Raw genomic sequence first — 22,221 nt, forward strand, 5'->3', positions numbered from 1 at the left:
GGGGTTGCCTTTCTAAAACCCATGGGTTAAAATCATTGTGCCAGGTCTCACAGTCTGGACAGCTCAGAATGACCTTTTTCCTTGAGGGGAAGGGGGAAAGTTCTGTTTATCCTGATTAAAAAACCCATCAAACTCTACATCCTGCTCACATATACCAGCCTCTGAACAGCAGTATTTATTTTTCACCAGTTACCCATAATGTAGTATTTCTTTAGTTTTTAAGGGGATGAGTAACTTCATTGAGTATCTGCAGATGTTTTAGCCCCTTAATGTATATTCTGGTGGCAGGACATTTCTCATCTTCCCAGACACAAGGAAGGCCCTCAAGAAGAACAATTTTTGACCCATCTGCATAATTCTGGGTTGGCTTTTTTTTTTTAACTTCACTTCCACAAACACTCTTTTTAGTACAAAAGTGACCACATAATTCTAATTTATCTCTAAAAAGTAGGGCAGCAGTATTAGTTGTTTCTAAAAAAGAAGTTCTTCAAAATGAAACTCACCATGAATTATTTCAGTGGTTCAGTGAGCAGTGGAACTGGAGTGATTCCTCAGGATTTCTGTCTTGTGGCTTGGCTCTTCCCTGATGGGATGTAAACTAGGAGTAGAGTCTCGAGGTCTCATGGGGTTGTCTTGTGGATGGGTGTTTTCTCAGGCCAGCAGTTGTTTTCAATGTAGTCAGTCTTTCCAGATTGCATAAACTCTACATGCTTTCATGCAGTTACTGTTTTTAATGGCAGGCATTGATTTGCAGAAATCAAGTATATTTGGAGATAGCGTTACCCTGTAAGGTGCGCGACAGCGTCAGTGTCTCTGGCAACACTGTTGACTTCAAAACTTTCAGAAAAAAATTTCTAAAGTATTTCTGGGGTTTGGAAATGCTTTGCCTGTTAACGTTAAGATTGGTTTAGAATCAGGAGTACTGTTCACATTTTCAAAGCTAAACACATTCCTGGTAGTGTTCAAGGCCAGGTTGGACAGCTTGGAGCAACCTGTTCTAGTGGAAGGTGTCCTCGCCTGTGGCAGGGGTTTGGAACTAGATAAGCTTTAAGGCCTCTTCCAACCCAGATTATTCTGTGATTCTATGAAATGGAGCTTTATTGTTCATGTCATTGTCTCAATATTCTGCCTTCCCAACCTAGAGCTTCAGAGCACAAAAATGGCTTTAAGTCAAATTCTCAAATATTTTTTGAGGACAAACTTATGCTGAAGTTGACAGCATATTTTCTTGAGTGAGAGCTGCTGGCAGCAGAATCCTTTCCAAAATGAACAAAAATACACACGCTTTCCCTGTGAAAATACTCATCCCATGTGTTTAAACTGATGGAAGTGAAACAAATGTTTGGTGAAACAAATAGGAACTGAGCCTGGAATTCATCTGCAGTTAAGAGTGGCCAGATGGCACAGCAGAGGTGGCTATGTGCGATGGATGGTGATGGGTTTATCTGTTGTTAAAGCAAACTCTATCTGCTTTTAAATCCGTCAGGGAACTTGAACACACTGCTATAACCTTGCTTTCAGGAATAACCTCATCTCCCTCATTATGTTTATCAAATGAGTAACATCAGGCATTCAGATACATATGTGCAGGGTTTGAACTTGAAGTCTCCTTTTCCTTGCTCACCTTTTCTAGTGGCCCTGGTCCAAAGGCCGTTTAACTTGAGAGAAGTCTTGACATGTGATGATGGGAAGTGTCATCTACTCTCACTGCATGGAAATGGTTTGAGACTTGAATCTTCTTCTGAGAAGACCGTAATGGTATAAACACTTGAAATAACATCTACATGGTCTTGGAAATTCCTTGGTATCATAAGTGAGGATTTTCTTTTTAATTTTATTTTTTTGTCTTTCCTCAGGTGAATGAAATTTACCATGATGAATCCCTGGGCATTCACATAAATGTCATGCTGGTCCGGATGATCATGTTGGGGTATGCAAAGGTAAGCAAGCATCTGAACCAGTTGAATTTGGCCATGTCACAGACCAGTTTGATGCTTCCCTTGTAATTATATTTACTGAGCTTGTAGGCACATGCTGTAGCAGAAGTTTCACAGCACCAGGAGTTTAATCTGTGCTCACCAGCACACATGTACTGGCTCTGGGGTGTTTCATACCAGTTGGGGCATTGTCCTGTGTGTTTATGTTACTCACTTCCTCCACATAGGCTGTATGTCACTGTATGCTCAGTCACTTCAACTGAGTCACACTGGGATCTGGCAGTCCAGAATGAAAGCAAGTTCCAGTGAAAGAAATGTCTTTATTCAGTCCTAATATCAAGTCATGAACACTACAGGCTGTACACAAAAAGACAGTTACTTTTGTAGATGTTATAAAAACTCATTGAACTGTTGTCCTGGGTTCAGCAGTAGCAGTCATTTTTCTCCCTCTTAGTAGCTGGTGCAGCGCTGTGTTTTTGACTCTCAGCCTGGGAACAACGCTGATGACACTGATGTTTTTAGTTGCTGCTAAGTAATGTTTACTCTGACCAAGCACTTTGTGAGTCTCATGCTCTGCCAGGGAGGAGGGGAAGCCAGGAGGAAGCAGAGACAGGACACCTGACCCAAACTAGCCAAAGAGGTATTCCATACCACAGCACGTCATGCCCAGTATATAAACCAGGGGCAGTTACCTGGCTAGATCGCTGCTCAGGTCAGGCTGGGTATCGGTTGGCGGGTGGTGAGCAGTTGTATTCTCTTCCCTTGTTATTTCCTTTATCATTATTATTATTGGTGGCAGCAGCAGGTGGCGGCAGCAGTGATTTGTGTTGTACCTTAGTTGCTGGACTGTTCTTTTCTCAACCTGTGGGAGTTACATTCTTTTGATTCTCCCCCCGCATCCCTCTGGGAGTGGGGGGAGGAAGGGGCTGGGCGGGGGAGTGAGCGGCTGCGTGGTTCTGAGTTACCAGCTGGGCTTAAACCACAACAGTTCTTTGTGGCATCCAGTGTGGGGCACAAAGTGTTGAGATAGTGACAGATCTGACCAGAGTGTGTCTGATAGTATTTGTGATAAGCATTCATTGTTTCGGATTAATAGTCACTCGTCACAATGCTGATTTATTGGCTCTCAAAGTTGTTGCTCTTGATCTTGGAGTTTCAGCATGTCGTACCTTACTTGCAGCTGGTATTTGCTGTTTTAATGTTTATCAGCTGGGGGGCTGGGGCTAAAGTTCTTGTTTCACTGTACTTTATGGTAATGACTTGTAATACAAAAGACTTACTGATTATGAAACTGATCTGGTTTGTGTTCCCAGTGTGGTCATCACCTCTGTACTTTGGGAGGTATATAATGGAAGTGTTTAGCAATTACACATCTTTTTTCCCTCCTCGGGTGGTCAGCCTATGAAGGAGACATTCCTTTACGTTCCCAGATCCCCCACCAGACTACTTACAGCATCATTTGAGAGTTCTGAAGGTTTTGAATGGCCTTTGAGTACCCTTGAGACCTGCCTGGTGATAGTGATGGGATCAGCATGTTGGCACACATAAAGAGTGTGTTTTACCCACGACCATTTCATCTGATCTCGAAAGTTAAGCAGAGTCGGGTTTGGGTCTGGTCTAGGGTTAGACAATGATAGAGGAGGACCAAGAGTTTTTACCTGAGGCTGGACAGCCATGAGTGGCAGTCTCTGTGAGATAGTATGGGCAAGTATCTAGGCCAGTGGGCCCCTCCAGTGCTTTGGAATTTCACCACTGAACAAGTGCCAGTCGCAACCACAACATTGCACTGGTGGTAATATCGCACCAACCGAGAGTCACTGATTCCCATCCATAGACTGATCTGTAGACTGGAGAGCCCTACCATCTGTCATGGACTGATCCAGACTGCAGTGGAACAGGGGCAAGCTCCAGAACACCTGCAATACCTTGATGACATTATTGTGTGGGGCGATACAGCAGAAGAAGACTTTGAGAAAGGGAGGAAAACAATCCAAATCCTCCTGAAAGCTGGTTTTGCCATAAAATAGAGTAAGGTCAAGGGACCTGCACAGGAGATCCGATTTTGGGGAATAAAATGGCAAGATGGATGTCACCAGATCCCCACAGATGTGATCAACAAGATAACAGCAATGTCTCCACCAACTAATAAGAAAGAGACACAAGCTTTCTTGGGTGCTGTGGGATTCTGGAGAATGCACATCCCAAATTACAGTGCGATTGTAAGCCCTCTTTATCATGTGACACAGAAGAAAAATGGTTTTAAATGGGGCCCTGAGCAGCAATGAGCCTTTGAGCAAATTAAACACGAGATAGTTCACGCAGTAGCCCTCGGACCAGTCCGGACCGGGCCAGGTGTGTAAAATGTGCTTTACACCACAGCCAGGGAGAATGCTCCTATCTGGAGCCTCTGACAGAAAGTTCCAGAAGAGACTCAAGGTCGACCCCTCAGCTTTTGGAGTCAGGGATACAGAGGATCTGAGGCCAGCTATACCCCAACTGAGAAAGATACTGGCAGCCTACGAAGGGGTTCAAGCTGCTTTGGAAGTAACTGGCACTGAAGCACAGCTCCTCCTGGCACCCCGGTCACCCATGCTGGGCTGGATGTTCAAAGGCAGGGTCTCCTCTACACATCATGCAACTGATGCTACATGGAGTAAATGGGCTGCACTAATTACACAACGAGCTCGAACAGGAAATCCCAGTCGTGCAGGCATTCTAGAAGTCATCACGGACTGGCCAGAGGGCAAAGATTTTGGACTGTCACCAGAGGAGGAGGTGATGCGTGCTGAAGAGGCTCCACCATATAACAAACTGTCAGAAAGTGAAAAACAGTATGCCTTGTTTACTGGTGGGTCCTGCCGTATTGTTAAAGCTTCAGAGATGGAAGGCAGCCGTATGGAGTCCTCAATAAGAAGCTGCAGAAACTGCTGAAGGAGAGGGCGAATCGAGTCAGTTTGCCGAGGTGAAAGCCATCCAGCTGGCCCTGGCCATTGCTGAACGAGAAAAGTGGCCAGTACTTTATCTCTACCCTGACTCATGGATGGTGGCAAATGCCCTGTGGGGGTGGCTGCAGCAATGGAAGCAGAGCAACTGGCAACGCAGAGGTAAACCCATCTGGGCTGCTGCACTGTGGCAAGACATCGCTGCCCGGGTGCAGAACCTGGTGGTGAAGGTACGCCATGTAGATGCACATGTACCCAAGAGTCGAGCCACTGAGGAACACCAGAACAACCAACAAGTGGATAAAGCTGCTAAGATTGAAGTGGCTCAGATGGACTTAGATTGGCAACATAAAGGTGAATTATTTTTGGCCCAGTGGGCCCATGGCACTTCAGGCCATCAGGGCAGAGATGCAACATAGAGATGGGCCCGTGACCAAGAGGGGTGGACTTAACAGTGGACACTGTTGCCCAGGTTATTCATGAGTGCGAAACATGTGCTGCAATTAACAAGCCAAGCAGTTAAAGCCTCTCTGGTATGGAGGACAATGGCTGAAGTACAAATATGGGGATGCCTGGCAGATTTACTGTATCACACTCCCACCAACCCGCCAAGGCAAGCGCCATGTGCTTACTATGGTGGAAGCAACCACCGGATGGCTGGAAACATACGCTGTGCCCCACGCCACTGCCCGGAACACTATCCTGGGCCTTGAGAAACAGATTTTGTGGCGACATGGCACCCCAGAGAGAACTGAGTCAGACAATGGGACTCATTTCCGGAATAACCATATAGACACTTGGGCCAAAGAGCATGGCATTGAGTGGGTATATCACATCCCATACCATGCACCAGCCTCTGGGAAAATCGAACGGTGCAATGGGCTGTTAAAAACCACACTGAGAGCAATGGGTGGGGGAGCTTTCAAGCATTGGGATACACACTTACCAAAGCCACCTGGTTGGTCAACACCAGGGGATCTGCCAACAGGGCTGGCCCAGCCCAGTCAGAACTTTTACATACTGTAGAGGGGGACAAAGTTCCTGTGGTGCACATGAAGAATTTGCTGGGGAAGACAGTCTGGGTTATTCCTGCTTCAGATAAAGGCAAACCCACTCCTGGGATTGCTTTATCTCAGGGACCTGGATATACTTGGTGGGTAATGCGGGAAGATGGGGAAGTCCAATGTGTACCTCAGGGGGATTTGATTTTAGGGGAAAACAGCCAATGAACTTAATTGTATGCTGTTGCCTGCTGTGTAATACTTTTATAGCCCATCAACTAGATGTCTTCAGGTCACCAGCGACTGGCCCTGACTTCTCTCTGACCATCATCCCAGCATACAATGAACTTTGATGAAACCAGACGAGCTCAGCAGTGACCAGATGAGTTCCACAATGTCATCAGCAGGCAACAATCCCACGCTGCACACCGTCTGTCCTGCTCTGAAAGACTGTTACAAGACATGGAGCCCGACATCATGGACCACATGAACTCAGGAGCTTTATAGGGACTGGTCCATGCACTAAGGAATGATATCTCTCTCTTTGTGTGTGTGTGTATGTGTATATATATGTATATGGGACAAGACTGATGGTATTTTGAAAAATGTGGGATCTGAGCATGACGTGAATGGTATGGAATAAGGGTGGATACTGCCCTCGGTTCAGCAGTGGCAGTCATTTTTCTCCCTCTTAGTAGCTGGTGCAGCGCTGTGTTTTTGACTTTCAGTCTGGGAACAGCGCTGATAACACCGATGTTTATAGTTACTGCTCAGTAATGTTCACTCCGACCAAGGACTTTCTGAGTCTCATGCTCTGCCAGGGAGGAGGGGAAGCCGGAAGGAAGCAGAGACAGGACACCTGACCCAAGCTAGCCAAAGAGGTATTCCATACCACAGGCACGTCATGCCCACTATATAAACTGGGGGCAGTTACCTGGAAGGGTGGAATCACTGCTCGGGTCAGGCTGGGTATTGGTCAGTGGACACTGAGCGGTTGTATTCTCTTCCCTTGTTATTTCCCTTATCATTGTTATTATTGGTGGCAGCAGCAGTGGTTTGTGTTGTACCTTAGTTACTGGATTGTTCTCGTCTCAACCCGTGGGAATTGCATTCTTTTGATTCTCCTCCCCATCCCTCTGGGAGTGGGGGGAGAAAGGGGCCAGGGGGGCTGGGAAGTGAGCAGCTGCGTGGTTCTGAGTTACCAGCTGGGCTTAAACCATGACAAAAAAAAAAGCCCTAAAGATGTACTATTACACGTGCATGGTCACTGTTAACATACCCATTATCTTTTCTCACAGGAAAGAAGACTGTCATGACTTTACAGTGATAGGACGTTAGGAAAATAGAAATGGGGACATGGTTGGTGCTCCAAAAAAATCCAGAATTGTCTGAAATCCCTGCCTTAGAAGCTCCTGTGTCTAATGTGTTGCTCTCTTTAGTCCATTAGCTTGATTGAAAGGGGGAATCCCTCCAGAAGCTTGGAGAACGTTTGCCGCTGGGCACATCAGCAGCAGAAGTCGGACCCCAACCACTCTGAGCACCATGATCATGCCATCTTCTTAACCAGGCAAGATTTTGGGCCTGCTGGTATGCAAGGTAATGCTGTGCTGGAACAGAACGCTCTGGGCTTGGTGCTTCTCGGCTATCATCTGTCAGAATAGAGGGAGATTTGACAGTCGTGTTATTACAGAATCATGACAGACTGGTTTGTGTTGGAAGGGACCTTAAAGTTCATCCCTGCGCCAGGGCCTCACCACCCTCATAGGGAACAACTTCTTCCTAATGTCTAATCTCAGTCTCCCCTCTGTCAGTTTAAAGCCATTCCCCTGTGTCCTGTCCCTACAGGCCCCTGTCCAAAGCCCCTCTCCAGGTTTCTTGTAGCCCCTTTAGGCACTGGGAGCTGCTCTAAGGTCTCCCTGAAGCCTTCTCTTCTCCAGGCTGAACAGGTCCAGCTCTCTCAGTCCTGTCTCCATAGCAGAGGTGCTCCAGCTCTCACAGGATCTCCGTAGCCTCCTCTGGACTTGCTCCAACAGCTCCACGTCTCTCTTATGTTGGGGGCATCAAAGCTGTTATGTGATCCTGAGGCAAAAATCAATGTCGGCTTTTATTCAGCAAATACTTAAGTGTTCAGTTTTAAAGATGTACTGGAGCCTGGTCTTGTTGGGGTGGGCAGATAGACTGATCATAATTTTCAGTTTCCTCATCTGGCTTTAGAAAAGGCTCTCATTATTAGATATAATAAAAATAGCAACTATTATTATATAGAAAGCTATTTTGATTATATAAAACCAGCTATTTACTGTCTCTAAACACCAGGTGTTTGTGTGTGTGTGTGTGTGTGTGCAGTGATCAGTAGGAATGCTCCATGTACTTTGCATTCAACTTTGCTTTTGTTTTGTTGTTTGTTTTGTTTTGTTTTGGCTGTAGATTTGTTTTCATAGACAGCACACCAGCTACTTGGTACCTGCATTAATCTTTATGACTCAAGGAAGGGGAAGTAAATTCACAGCATGTGATTTATATCAATGCAGATAAAGGAGAATCTGGGTTAAACCATGTTTTGACTGTCCAGCTGTGTTTGGTACTTCCGAGGTCCCTTTACCTTGCAGGGGGAGATGAGGGTCTGAGTTCTCTTTTGGGTCCGGGCTTTGAAATGAAACTAAGATGTCAGGCAGACTTCCCTCTCATCAGAAATATTTTAGCCATTTACTCTGTTTGACAGCAGTTGCAAAGGCAGAGAAAAAATAACCATCAAAAGAAAATAGTCCAGAAAATAGTCCTAGGTTCTTCTTACTTTGTAAGTTTATGGAGGGGGAGTCTTGTTTACAATAAATATAATGGGCAAAAGAATCAAATGTGACTTCTTTCAACAGGATATGCCCCTGTTACTGGCATGTGTCACCCGGTCCGAAGCTGTACCCTCAACCATGAGGACGGGTTTTCATCAGCTTTTGTTGTCGCTCATGAAACGGGTCACGTGTAAGTCTTAACTTTTACAGTTAGATTGCCAACAAAATCTGGTGCTGCATCTCCTGCTTGCATCCGGTGGTTTAGTTTTAATGGCCATATGAAAGGTATCCTAATTTTATCTCCATTCCCTTGGAATGCATAGGGGTTTAAGGAATGAAGAGGTAGTCAGGAAAGAAAGGGAGAAGAAGAGAGAGGGGGAGTTTGTTTTCTCAAGGGCGAGGCAGAGGTGGATGAGGAATGTGGAAGGCCCAGGCAGTGGGTTCAGAAGCTTATCCAACGTCCATAACTTCTTTCTTCTCATTGACTGAAAGTGCTGATTTGTTAGACTTGGCATCTCATCAGGAATGATAAAATGTGGGTAACTGGTTAAGCAAAGATCTCTGATAGCTGTCTGAATGATGTCAAGGTACTGAGGATCTGATTTTTGTCTTCCTTAAGCAGCACAGGCTGCTTATTTAGTTCACTGAGGGGAATTTAGCCCCATTGGAGATAAGCAGACCACTTGCGTATTAGCTGTTTCAGGTTCACATTTGGAGATGAGACATGGTAACCATGTTAGCTCTTTGAAGATGCAAAAGGATAACTCTTAGCTCTGTGTTTAAATAGGTGCTTTGGGTCAATGAATATATGAATGTGAACAATTCAGTGTCTGAATGAAGAGCTCCCTGATGACCTGAATTGTTGTTTTCCTTTCTCTGAAGCATAAGAAGTCATCATCACCATCATCTAGTGATTTCATTCCTGGTATTAACAAATACAGTGAAGTATAACTTAAAGAGTATTGAGAGAATCCATATGTTTTTGTAACAGAGAAAATCAGTTTGAAATGCAGGTGGTGTATGTAGAATGCAAAAAACAATTTCATTTTGCATGATTACTTGTGCATGAGAAACTGTTCTCTTCACAGTTGTTTTATACATTGAAGAACAGGAACTGCCTGGGGTCTGATGCTGATTCTTTGTTATAGGCTGGGAATGGAGCACGATGGGCAAGGGAACAGATGTGGGGATGAGACAGCCATGGGGAGTGTGATGGCTCCCTTGGTGCAGGCTGCCTTTCATCGTTACCACTGGTCCAGATGCAGCGGCCAAGAACTCAAAAGATACATACAGTAAGGACCTGACAGCACTTGGCGGTAGTTGTTTTCCTATAGGAAATCAAAGTATTGGCAGTTCTGGGATGTGGAGCCAGTGTGCTGCACTCTGCTAGCCAGCAGAGAGGAGAGGCCATCCCAGTGTGATGGAGCAGGCACAAGTGTCATAAAGAGAACCCTTGGCTGTGGGAGCTCGTTTTGATAAACACAGGGGTACTGAGGAATGGGATACCCCGGGGTACCCCAAAGGGATTCTGCCCTTAAAGGCACCCCAGTAGGATGCTCTGGGCTTTGGGGCAGCAGCAGCAGGACATCACCATCACTTCTGATCATCTTTTCCATGCTCTTCCCCTTCAAATCTATGTTACAAAAGCTATAAGGCTTCCTCACATAGGGCTGCTCTCAAAGCCTGTTGCCTTCTCCATGACAATGATTGCAGGCTTCATGTCAGGTAGCTGGTGTTTTCCCAGGGTTTTTGATTTCTCTAGGAGTTATGCTGTGAAACTGTCAGGATGAAGCCCTAAATTCAAAAAAGGAGCTTGCAAAAGTTGTGGAAGATAGGTGGTGGCATGTATGCACATGTCTGAAATAGGGAGAAAGGGAGAACTCCTACAAATATCTACCCTATTGTACTATCCCTCCATATATGTACCTGTTCATCCAATTCTTACTCAGGCTTCCTTCTCCATTGCAAATACCTGGTTTTGTCAGTAAAAACTGAGTAAAAATGTAATAGGTTGACCCACATCTCCTACAGAAGAAACCCTGTGCATAACACAAAGCATAAAATAGTAATTGGTTGAGACCTTAGAGCTTCAAGTGAAATAGCCCAGCCCACCAGTATCCCTCTTTTAAGGCACCAGAGTTAAACAGGAATGAGAAAAAAGCAAGCCTCATTCATACTCTTTGTGTAGTCAGGGCTTCATCTGCATGAATGCAGGAGATGTCAGGTAAGAAGGCCTGTTCTCAGGCTACTGTCCTGTTTCAGAGCTCAATTAAGTCAGTGGAAAGAGTCCTTCTGTGCTTTGGAGAGCAATAACTATGTCAACAGGTCAGAAAACAAGTTGGAGAAAATGAATATTGCCTTGCTAAAAATAAGTACTTCAATTGTGCTGATAGAAAAACCCAAATCACTACATCTCATTATTTTTATTTCTGCCTTTCCACAGCTCTTATGACTGTCTTCTTGATGACCCTTTTGAACATGACTGGCCCAAGCTTCCTGAACTGCCAGGCATCAATTATTCCATGGATGAACAGTGCCGCTTTGATTTTGGTGTTGGCTATAAAATGTGCACAGCGGTACGTCCAAGGAAGTCCTTGCAAAGACAAATGGCCAGGCAGCAAGTTGGTGCCTGGTCTTAGTTAAGAGCTGCAGTATATGCATTTTCTCATAACTGAAGAGCACTTAATGGAGTAGTTTAAACAGATCTAGAAAGAGGAGCGAGATATTTATGGGTGAAACCCAATCGTATGGGTCATTTTGTTTAATGGTCAAGTGGGTGGCAGCACAGTCCACGTGACACAGACCTGTGGTAGTGAACTCAAAGAAGGGAAAAAAAAAGTATCTAATTTTCCTCCTATTTCTGGGTGTCTCCTCCTTTCCTCTTCTCACCAGCTTAGAGCTGCAGGATGCAGGGAATAAGCACTGCCCTTCTCTTTCTGAAGATATGTTTGCCTTTCTGTCTCTGAAGATACTCTACTTACCAATAGCTGTGCATGTGAGATGAATTGATTGGGTGGGATTAATCCTTATCTGAAGAATATTAGTAACATAACGCTGAATTTCATCTCATAAATGTCCTGCATTTCAGTTCCGAACCTTTGATCCGTGCAAGCAGTTGTGGTGCAGCCATCCAGATAACCCATATTTCTGTAAGACTAAGAAGGGACCTCCACTTGATGGGACTGAATGTGCCCCTGGAAAAGTGAGTGAGGTGTTTCCACTGTGTTTGTACTGTAAAGAGCTGATTGCATTCATTTTGGTTAAAGGGCATAGAGGAAAACAGGGAATTGCCTGGCATCCTCTGGGTGGAGCCAGAGGAAGTAAATCATGGACATAGAAACTCCAATTGAGCTGTAACACATTCTCAGGCTCTTCTGCGGCCTTTTTGTTATCTTCTCTTTTTTTGATTCTTGTCTCATCTGCAAAGTGTACATAAAGTGTCTTTACGAATCCATGGTAGCAGATAATGCCATCACTGTAGGACCACTTCTTAAAGCCTGTGGTCCAGACATCCTGTGGCTAAATGTTTGTGCAGGCTTAGGATTAGCTCTGTATGTTTCTCTTATAAGATACCCATTAATGGGTGTTCTGTTGCTAATTTATTTTTAATTATAAAATTGCACTCAGATAAATTTTTGTTTAGCAAACTCCATTTATTCTGAGATACAGGAGAGCCACTCAGACCATCTGAATGTGCGCTTGCCAGCAGCAAAACATCATCCTGCCCAGTGACTAGCCCTCTGTTCCAGTCTGCTGGATAAGTGTGATATTTGGCCAGTATGAGGAAAAAAAAAAAAAGAAAAAAGAAAGAAAACAGCTAATCTTTGGCAAAACCTTTATCCTGCTAATATTAAGAACACTAAAATCCCTTCCAAAAAGTGGTAGTGACTGAGAGTCAGATGAAACAAAGACTTGAGGAGGGTGGAACATGTTGAGCTTCACATGCCTGCCCATAGCAGGGTTCAGGCTTGGGTTTATTAGCACTGCCTGCTCATCGATGGAGCAGAAGGCCTTCAAGGAGGGTACTCTTGGGCCCAGAGTACAGGGACCCTCATCCCTCTGTCCCCAGGACAGTCTCTTCTTGCAGCTGATACTCTGAGATGCCCCTTCCCAGCCTATGAGCTCACCGCTGTGTGCTTTAAATTTCACTGCAATTACGTATTTGATTTGGGGTTTGCTTCTCTTCTTATCTCGTCTCTTTCTCTTTGCTTTATGTCTCCCAGTGGTGCTATAAAGGTCACTGCATGTGGAAGAACGCTAACCAGCTGAAGCAGGATGGCAACTGGGGACCCTGGACAAAATTCGGCTCCTGCTCCCGGACCTGTGGGACTGGAGTTCGCTTTAGAACTCGCCAGTGCAACAATCCAACGTAGGTCCTCTGGCTGGGTGGCAGGTCCAGTGGCAGGTCCAGTCAGTTGGCAGTCATTACGGGTGGCAGTTTAAATGGCATTTACATTGTGGATGGAGTCTGCCCAAATTCACATTCTGTTCAAGCCCCTTGAAATGCAGCTTTCTACAGGGAGCCAGGATCATTTTGGGAGAATCCAAGAACTTCCAGAGGAAAGCCCGCAGAAAACCATCCCAAAGATTTAGCTGATGTGTAAGAGAGTGAAGCGTTACATGGTGTGCGAGCTCAGCAAGCTGCAGGATCAACTTAGTTAACCTCTAGTTGTAAAGTAACTATTACTGATAGCATAGATGTGCACACTTGTCACTGGTGCATTTGAGTGTGTGCCTTGGGGATGCATGGGCACACGCTGAGGTTGCACCACAGTGTAACTGCTCTGTTCCCATTCCTGTCTCTTCCCATCCCTTTTTTGCGAAAGCATCTCCTTTAAATAGAGTATGAAGTTTCACCTAAGACAAAAGAAAAATCCCAAGAGCTCATATCCAGAGGGTTTTAGAATGTTTTGAGTGTTTTCTCATCACAGGCCCATTAATGGAGGTGAGGATTGTGCTGGAGTCAACTTTGAGTTTCAACTTTGCAATACAGAGGAGTGTCCGAAGCACTTTGAGGACTTCAGAGCGCAGCAATGCCAGCAACGCAATTCCCACTTTGAGCATCAGAGCAGGAAGCACCACTGGCTGCCATATGAGCACCCCGACTGTAAGTTCTGTTACTTGCCTTGATTACAAGTCAGTCCTGGCATCCCCATGAGTCTTGTTCCTGAGCCATGCAGAGAACAGAAATAATTGATGCATGAGCCTTGTGTAGGTGAGCAGAAAAACAAAAGCAGAAAGTAGATTAGAAATTAGGCAGTTCTTCCCTGTGAGGGTGGTGAGGCACTGGCACAGGTTGCCCAGAGAAGCTGTGGCTGCCCCATCCCTGGCAGTGTTCAAGGCCAGGTTGGATGGGGCTTGGAGCATCCTGGCCTAGTGGAAGGTGTCCCTGCCTATGGCAGGGGGTTGGAACTGATGAGCTGTAAGCTCCCTTCCAACTGGAACCGTTCCATGATTCTATGTGAAAAAGATGGCTCCATAAAGAAAGAGAGTAGAAACAGTTGTAGTTTCCCCACCCTAGGCCAACTATCTTCCTTTCACTTTCATCCCGTTCTTGGTGAGAACATAGTGTAGCAAGAGGCTTGAAGCTCGCAGCTCCCACTGGACTAGCTGGTAGATGCCCATTGCATTCAACATGCTGCACTGCCCAGATCCAGCTCTCTGCCACTGGGGCAAACCATGGAAAGCTGCTGTTTGGGTCTGTTACCCTGTCTTCAGTAGAGCTCTTCATCTTGCACTTGAGTGCAATGTGTCAATGGTTGATAGCAGCTGATGAAAGTATGAAGAGTGTTTCTCTAAGGGCACTGATTTCTGTGGGAATATCATCTCAAAGTGGTAGCATATAATTCTCAGAAAAGGAAATTAGCTGCTTTTTTCCCCACAGTTGTCTGCTAAAGGTCCTTTCCACCTCTGTTATATTCTCTTCACTCCTTGAGTGGCATATTTTTCTGAAATACAACTGGATTCCTCTTAGTTTACGCAGTTCCTTCCCTTTCCTTGCTACACAGCTAATAAGAGATGCCACCTGTACTGCCAGTCCAAAGAAACTGGAGGTGTTGCCTATATGAAACAGTTGGCACACGATGGGACTCGCTGTTCCTATAAAGATCCCTACAGCATTTGTGTTCGTGGAGAATGCGTGGTGAGTGATGGTTCCTGAGGTCATCCCTGAGTTGAAGCTGGGCTGTGGCACACAGTGGGTAGAATCAATCACAACAGCTCAGTGTGCAGAGATAAACTTTGCTAATGTTTCTGAAGTAAGTATTTGCAGCATCATATTCCTCATTAGGCCTTGAGATTTTAATTAAACTAGAGCAATGGCACAGACCTGGTCCATGGAAGCACTCCACTTTTCAACTGATCACTTCCTTTCCCTTTTTCACGTTTTGTTTCATGTCAGAAAAGAATTGTGTCTATTCTTTTGTCTTTCACATCTTAATCTTGATGGATAGTGAATATAAAGCAATAATCACCTCCTGTTTATCACATGAAACCCATTATCCAGCACCAGATTTGCACGTAATTGGTGTTTAAATAAAATAGATCAGTGCTGGGTGGTTAATTCCCTCTGCATTAATTTTGGGATGGCTTCCCACCATAGCTAAAACTGACAACCAGTGACAAAACCTTCTTTGATTTTTTGTGGTTTTTTGCTCTTCTTTCTGCAGAAAGTGGGTTGTGACAAAGAAATTGGCTCCAATAAGGTTGAAGATAAGTGCGGTGTCTGCGGCGGGGATAATTCTCATTGTCGGACTGTGAAGGGAACCTTTACCCGCACTCCCAAAAAGCTTGGTAGGAATAGCCTTTTCCTGCATCTGGATACAGTTTCTGGTGTCTCTGTCATACTTACTGTTTTTGCAGACCTGCTTTTAGGTAGCAAAACACAAACTGTAAGCTGATGTGCAAAACTAGTTTAGTCCCTGATAAAGAATGGTCATCTTTAAAATTACAGGATAGTATTTCTGTCCTTTAAAGGAACTGTTAGGAGAAAGCTTCATCAGTCTCAGTGTATGGAGAAATACCATGCAGAGCATGTTTAGTTCTTCTTTCGAAGTGCTGAAGCCCAACTAGACCATGTTTGTGATGAGTGGGGATACACAGATTTTTGCTAAACAAAAATGAGCAGTGAAATGCAGAAGACATCATCTGACACTACAGCCTCTATCTGTAGGAGGACTAAAGGAAACATTTTGTTGTGACTATTTCTGTTTTACGGCTTTCCTGGATTGCTTTTTATTGTTTTCCAGTCTAAGGAAGCTACTCAGGGAAATGTATCTTCTGTGTGGCTGGGAGCAGGTATTTCAGGAGACAGAGGAGAGAAGGGCTAAGGGCAAGATAATACCAGTATCTGTATTAATGATTTAGATGTTGGTTATTTGCTGCCATGAAGCATTAATAATTAAATTAAGACAGCGAGCAGCTATATTAAACTTGGACCAAGATAAGTTAGTTTGCAACTGGAAATGAAATACATAAAATATGCTGCTGAAATTCTTATTAATTATTACAAACCAATTAGAAAAAATACTTATTGTAATGATCAAATTTACTGATAGTACTTATAAAATTACAGCAGAGAGCCTTTCTGAAAAGGATATTTCCCTGGAGGCTGGTGGACTGGACACAGAATAATGCAAGAATTATTCAGACTTGGGGAGTAATGGACTCTTAAGAGTGTAACTTATGACTCATACTGAGGCTCAAGACTAAAACAGCTAGGAGATCGTTCAGGGCAGAGTGCTGTTAATCAGCCACTTAGTTGCAAATTATTATGGCAGTGATAAAGTGTTTATGAAATGTTTATTGTTTTACCATAACTTTGGCAATCTAGTCATTAAAAAAGACTAATTGACCTCTTCCAACAGGAAAACATTTAAGCAAGAGGTGCCAAAAAGAATTCAAGTTTCTGGAAAATGAAATCTGCAAGTATCCAACTTAAAATCACCTACCTGAATTTTGACTGGTCTGGCTTTCATTGACTATTAACGTTTGCTGGATATGTCTAATTCTTCTTTAAACTCATTTGAATACACAATGTCATTTATACTTTACACTTGGAAAGACCATCTGGCTGAGAAACATAGTCAATGAAACCACAAGCCTTGGCTCCCATAGCACTAATTACAGGCATTCTGTTTAAGGGAAGAAAAGAGAAGCATTTACATTGCCTAAAGGAGCTCGCAATATTTCCCTCTCTGAAACAAAAGAGTATAAAAACGTGCTGGGTAAGTTTAAAAGGCTTGTAGGATGAGAGGCATCCATGGCAACTCGAGTTCTTGCTGCAGTTCACATCTCTGTTCTGATACTGACAGTTAACACCAGAACAGGCAAAAGCTTTGTGTTTCGTATGCTTAAAGGATGATCAGTGAAAAGATTGGCACATGCTGTTTGCACAGCCACTCATCAGCCAAGAGCATGATTTTACATTTTCCTAGCTCTTCTTTTTTGTCACTTAGATCTTCCAAGGAGCTGTAGTATGACAGGTGCGCAACAAACTACCAGTGTATTCACTAGTCTCAAGATCCCCAGTATGAGACGGAGCAGAGTAAAAAACAGAGAGAAATTTGCTCAGCTCTTAAAAAAGGGATCTACAGAGATTTATCACCATTAAATCTGCATTTGGTAAAGAGAGAATAATAGAACTATTAAGATACTGTGCACTCAGAGTGCTTGTGATGCTCTTGAGTAAAACTTGAGGTAGCAGTACTTTTTGACAGATCCCTAGGAGAGATTTTATTTTTCCTAATGACAGTATTTAATGTTATACTAATTACCAGTGGTTTGGACTGATGAATCATTGCAATTTGAAACAAGGATCATGTTCTTTGGGAACAGCTTTTTACTTTTAGCTGTGGAGAGCTGAATTCACATAAAGCAGCAGCAAAGTGATTGATGTATTTTTGTCGTGGTTTAAGCCCAGCCGGCAACCCAGAACCGCACAGCCGCTTGCTCACTCCCCCACCTTTTCCTCCCCCCAGCTCCTGGAGGGATGGGGAGGAGAATCAGAAAAATGTAACTCCTACAGGCCGAGATAAGAACAATCCAGTAACTAAGGTATAACACAAACCACTACTGCTAATGATAAGGGAAATAACAAGGGAAGAGAATACAACTGCTCACCACCCACCAACTGATACCCAGCCCAACCCAAGCAGCGACCTAACCCTTCCAGGTAACTTCCCCCAGTTTATATACTGGGCATGATGTGCTGTGGTATGGAATACCTCTTTGCCCAGGTCAGGTGTCCTGTCTCTGCTTCCTCCCAGCTTTCCCTCCTCCCTGGCAGAGCATGAGACTCAGAAAGTCCTTGGTCAGACTAAACATTACTGAGCACCAACTAAAAACATCGGTGTTATCAGCGCTGTTCCCAGGCTGAAAGTCAAAAACACAGCACTGCACCAGCTACTGAGAAGGAGAAAAATGACTGCTACTGCTGAACCCAGGACAATTTTACGTTCACAGTTGTAAATAACTTGTGTTGGCTTCCATACAGACAAGCCTTTTCTGATGTGTAGAGGCAATACCCTTTGTGCTACACCCTCCTTCCTCCAGTCTTTGATGTCTCAGAAGTAAGCAGACACACTTCAGACATTAACATCTAATAATATGTCAGTAAGTCAAGTCCACTCTAACAGCCTGGCTGATGAGTGATTTGGAAAAAATAAACAGGAGGACTTGTGTTTTTGACCTTGTGTGCTAAGAAAGCATAGGAAACATTTTTGCCTGACTTGTTGATTGACACAGCCTATAGCAGTGTAGCTAGTCAAGTGACAAATAGATTTGTAACTGGTTTCTCTCTCTGAAAGAGAAAAAACATAAGGAAGTCCTGCCAACCAGGTTGCAAAACTATTTGCTCTGTTTCTTTCTGACACTGCTTCTCATTTGGTGATGGATGCCCTCTTCTGCAAGTAGAATCTGGGTCATGTAGCACACTCCTAACCATAGCTGTCACTTTTTCTTTCTGTCTCTGCTTTCTCCATTGACTACTGCACATGCCAAAGGGTACCTAAAGATGTTTGACATCCCTCCCGGTGCTCGACATGTGTTTATCCAAGAAGACGAGGCTTCTCCTCATTTTCTTGGTAAGTGTTTGTCTCCTCAGGGTTGGCTTTGAGGCATGATGAGAAGCACAAGGCAGTCATACAGAAGAACTTGAGCAATGAGATAATCAAATTTAAGTATTCTGCGTAAATACGTACGCTCAGAATTGCATGTTAAGGACTGCATCCTACAACATCAGCTCAGCAAGCAAACTTTTACTTGTGATTTGAATCCTTTGAAGTATTAAACTGATCCCAGTTTGCATGTTTACTAACAAAAGGTTGTCATTACTCACATTTAAACGGGCACTTCCAGGGGAAAAGTTCTGTTTACTGATATGTGAATCAAATTTCATGTCTGTAATTATTCTTATTTGCTGCAGATTGTAAGCACCAACTGGTTTAATGGAATGAAGATTGAGGAACTTGTGCTATATTTGCAGTCCATTTATTTATTTTTTTCTCATGTAGGGTGGTTCATAGTTTTGTCAATCGGTTTGTATCTTACTGCTTACCATTTTCTAACTCTTAAAGGGGAAGAGTGAGATCTTCCATGGATTTTAATGGTCTTTTAATCAGCTCCCCATGTGCTAGGGCAATGTCTTTTGTAAACCCTTCAGGCAGAGTTGGATTAGTAACTACAAATAATTAAGAACAGAAAAAAAAAAAAAGAGGGAAAATAAAAAAAAAAAAAAAAAGAAAGAAATTTTGATTTTGAGATCCAAGTGCAGCATTTTGGACCAAGCATAGCCTGACAGTAACATTCAGAGAAGCATAGCTTTGCTTTGGCAGCAAGTGCCTTCGTGAAGCTATTCACCAGGTACTCACAGCTCCTGCATTTGGATTACGGTAATCATAGGAACTTGTAAGATTTCTGCCTAGTTTGTCTTCTCATGTTTTATAATGCATTGGTAAGAGTTGTACAAAAGAAAAAATAAGAGTCTGTCTTTCACATATCTGATGTATTGGCTTCTGATTGGAGCATAACACTACTACTACTACTACTAATCATCATCCCCACACAACCTAATTCTCAAGGTGTGGTCTAGGAACCCAAAACCACATAGTTTCCAGCAGTTCCAATGCCTCAGCTCTTTACTTGCTGATTTTAGCATCTGGTACACACATATGTATGCAAAAGAAACTACAACGTGATGAAGTTGTCATTTTCATAAACTAAGGAAGAAGGCAGAGAGTTGTGGTCAATGGCGCAGAATCTAGCTGGAGGTCTGTGACTAGTGGAGTCCCTCAGGGGTCGGTCCTGGGACCGGTGCTGTTTAATATTTTCATCAATGATCTGGATGAGGGAACTGAGTGCACCCTCAGCAAGTTTGCTGATGACACAAAACTGGGAGGAGTGGCTGACACACCAGAAGGCTGTGCTGCCATTCAGCGAGACCTGGACAGGCTGGAGAGTTGGGCGGGGAGAAACTTGATGAAATTTAACAAGGGCAAGTGTAGAGTCTTGCATCTGGGGAAGAACAACCCCATGTACCAGTACAGGTTGGGGGTTGACCTGCTGGAAAGTAGCGAAGGGGAAAGGGACCTGGGGGTCCTGGTGGATAGGAGGATGACCATGAGCCAGCAATGTGCTCTTGCGGCCAAGAAGGCAAATGGCATCTTGGGGTGCATTGGAAAGGGAGTGGTTAGTAGGTCAAGAGAGGTTCTCCTCCCCCTCTACTCAGCCTTGGTGAGGCCGCATCTGGAATATTGCGTCCAGTTCTGGGCCCCTCTGTTCAAGAAGGACAGGGAATTGCTTGAAGGAGTCCAGCGCAGAGCCACAAAGATGATTAAGGGAGTGGAACACCTCCCTTATGAGGAGAGGCTGAGGGAGCTGGGTCTCTTTAGCTTGGAGAAGAGGAGACTGAGGGGTGACCTCATCAATGTTTACAAATATGTGAAGGGTAGGTGTCAGGATGATGGAGCTAGGCTTTTTTCAGTGATATCCAGTGATAGGACAAGGGGCAATGGGTGTAAACTGGAGCATAGGAAGTTCCACGTTAACATCAGGAAGAACTTCTTTACTGTAAGAGTGACAGAGCACTGGAACAGGTTGCCCAGGGGGGTTGTGGAGTCTCCTACACTGGAGATATTCAAGGCCCGCCTGGACAAGTTCCTGTGTGATGTACTGTAGGTTACCCTGCTCTTGCAGGGGGGTTGGACTAGATGATCTTTTGAGGTCCCTTCCAACCCTTGGGATTCTGTGATTCTGTGATAAGAAATGCATTTGGAGTCTGCTGAGTGTCTGTTATACTACTATGCATTGCGGGTAATCCTGATTCTGGTTTTGGGCAAATAAGGAAGGCAGGTGATTGTGAAGATTTGACCTAAGTTCCTTGCTACTACCCATGCTTCTCAGGAGCTAAGCTAGTATGGGAAATGTGCACATTACATGGGAAGAGGTGCTTCAGTCTAGTTCTAGATCTATATCTAATTCACAAGGATAAGGAGGGCAGAATTGAAGCAAACACGCGAAAACATCTGTCATCAAACTGGGATTTGAGGGCTGCATGAGACAGCCTTGGAGGGCCTTTCTCTGAGCCAGGGCATCTATAGCAGTTCATAGAATTACAGAGTGGTTTGGGTTGGAAGGGCCCTTAAAGCTCATCTAGTTCCTACCCCCCTGCCACAGGCAAGGACACCTTCCACTAGACCAGCTTGCTCAAAGTCCAAACCTGGCTTGCTAGCATTTTGGGGTGTTTTTGCACAAGTCCTTCTGTAATATCTCCTGTCAAGTTTCACATAAGCGCCTATGATGGCTGTTGTTCGGGAGGCACAACTGGCCCTATTTTCAATCCTTTTAGCAATTAAAAACCAGGCTACAGGACACTACATTCTGAATGGGAAAGGGGAGGAGGTCAGATCCCGATCTTTCATCGACCTGGGTGTGGAGTGGGAGTACAACATCGAAGATGACATCGAGACTCTCCACACTGATGGGCCCTTGCATGATGCGGTGGTTGTGCTGGTAGGTTACATGTCACAGAGTGAGAATATGGTGGGTTTGTCTTCTATAAAAAGTGGGTGGCCAGCGTGGAGCTTGTGCTGAGATAAATCTCTGTGGTGTAATGCCTCTCTGAAGAGTGCATGCCAAGGAGGTAGCTAATACCCTGAAGCCTTTTCTCATGAGTTGTTACCCTAATCTAAACTGCTGCCTGTTCATGCAGCAGTAGCATGTCAGCAGCAGCCAAACATATTGCATTGTTGGACACCACTGGGATGCTTTCAGTGGACTGAAAAAGGACGTTGCATGTCAAACCCTCTCTGAGACCAGCCCTGCTCTGTTGTCAGATAATGATGGGGCCACACCACCCTTTCGTAGAATCATAAAATCACAGAAGAGTTTGGGTTGGAAGGGACCTTAAAGCTCATCCAGTTCCAACCCCCTGCCATGGGCAGGGACACCTTCCACTAGACCAGGTTGCTCCAAGCCCTGTCCAACCTGGCCTTGAACACTGCCAGGGATGGGGCAGCCACAGCTTCTCTGGGTAACCTGTGCCAGGGCCTCACCA

General features: G+C 44.4%; 1 protein-coding gene across 4 annotated transcripts in view; it reads left to right on the top strand.

Annotated features, from left to right (window-relative positions):
• The window catches only part of ADAMTS3 (ADAM metallopeptidase with thrombospondin type 1 motif 3), a 101,603-nt gene that overhangs the window by 69,420 nt on the left and 9,962 nt on the right, over positions 1-22,221 (top strand). For 2 of the 4 annotated variants that reach the window (XM_065685241.1, XM_065685266.1), the window contains 13 exons: positions 1,857-1,940; positions 7,320-7,476; positions 8,754-8,859; positions 9,818-9,961; positions 11,113-11,245; positions 11,758-11,871; positions 12,893-13,038; positions 13,601-13,776; positions 14,678-14,811; positions 15,338-15,461; positions 16,535-16,591; positions 18,671-18,751; positions 21,514-21,677. In XM_065685241.1, the coding sequence (XP_065541313.1) occupies positions 1,857-1,940; positions 7,320-7,476; positions 8,754-8,859; positions 9,818-9,961; positions 11,113-11,245; positions 11,758-11,871; positions 12,893-13,038; positions 13,601-13,776; positions 14,678-14,811; positions 15,338-15,461; positions 16,535-16,591; positions 18,671-18,751; positions 21,514-21,677 (1,620 nt within the window). The remainder of the gene's footprint in view (positions 1-1,856; positions 1,941-7,319; positions 7,477-8,753; positions 8,860-9,817; positions 9,962-11,112; positions 11,246-11,757; positions 11,872-12,892; positions 13,039-13,600; positions 13,777-14,677; positions 14,812-15,337; positions 15,462-16,534; positions 16,592-18,670; positions 18,752-21,513; positions 21,678-22,221) is intronic. The other 2 variants (XM_065685258.1, XM_065685249.1) reach the window with 2 other exon arrangements.

The sequence above is a fragment of the Lathamus discolor genome, chromosome 1 (genome assembly GCF_037157495.1).
Source record: "Lathamus discolor isolate bLatDis1 chromosome 1, bLatDis1.hap1, whole genome shotgun sequence".
NCBI classification, from domain to species: domain Eukaryota; kingdom Metazoa; phylum Chordata; class Aves; order Psittaciformes; family Psittacidae; genus Lathamus; species Lathamus discolor.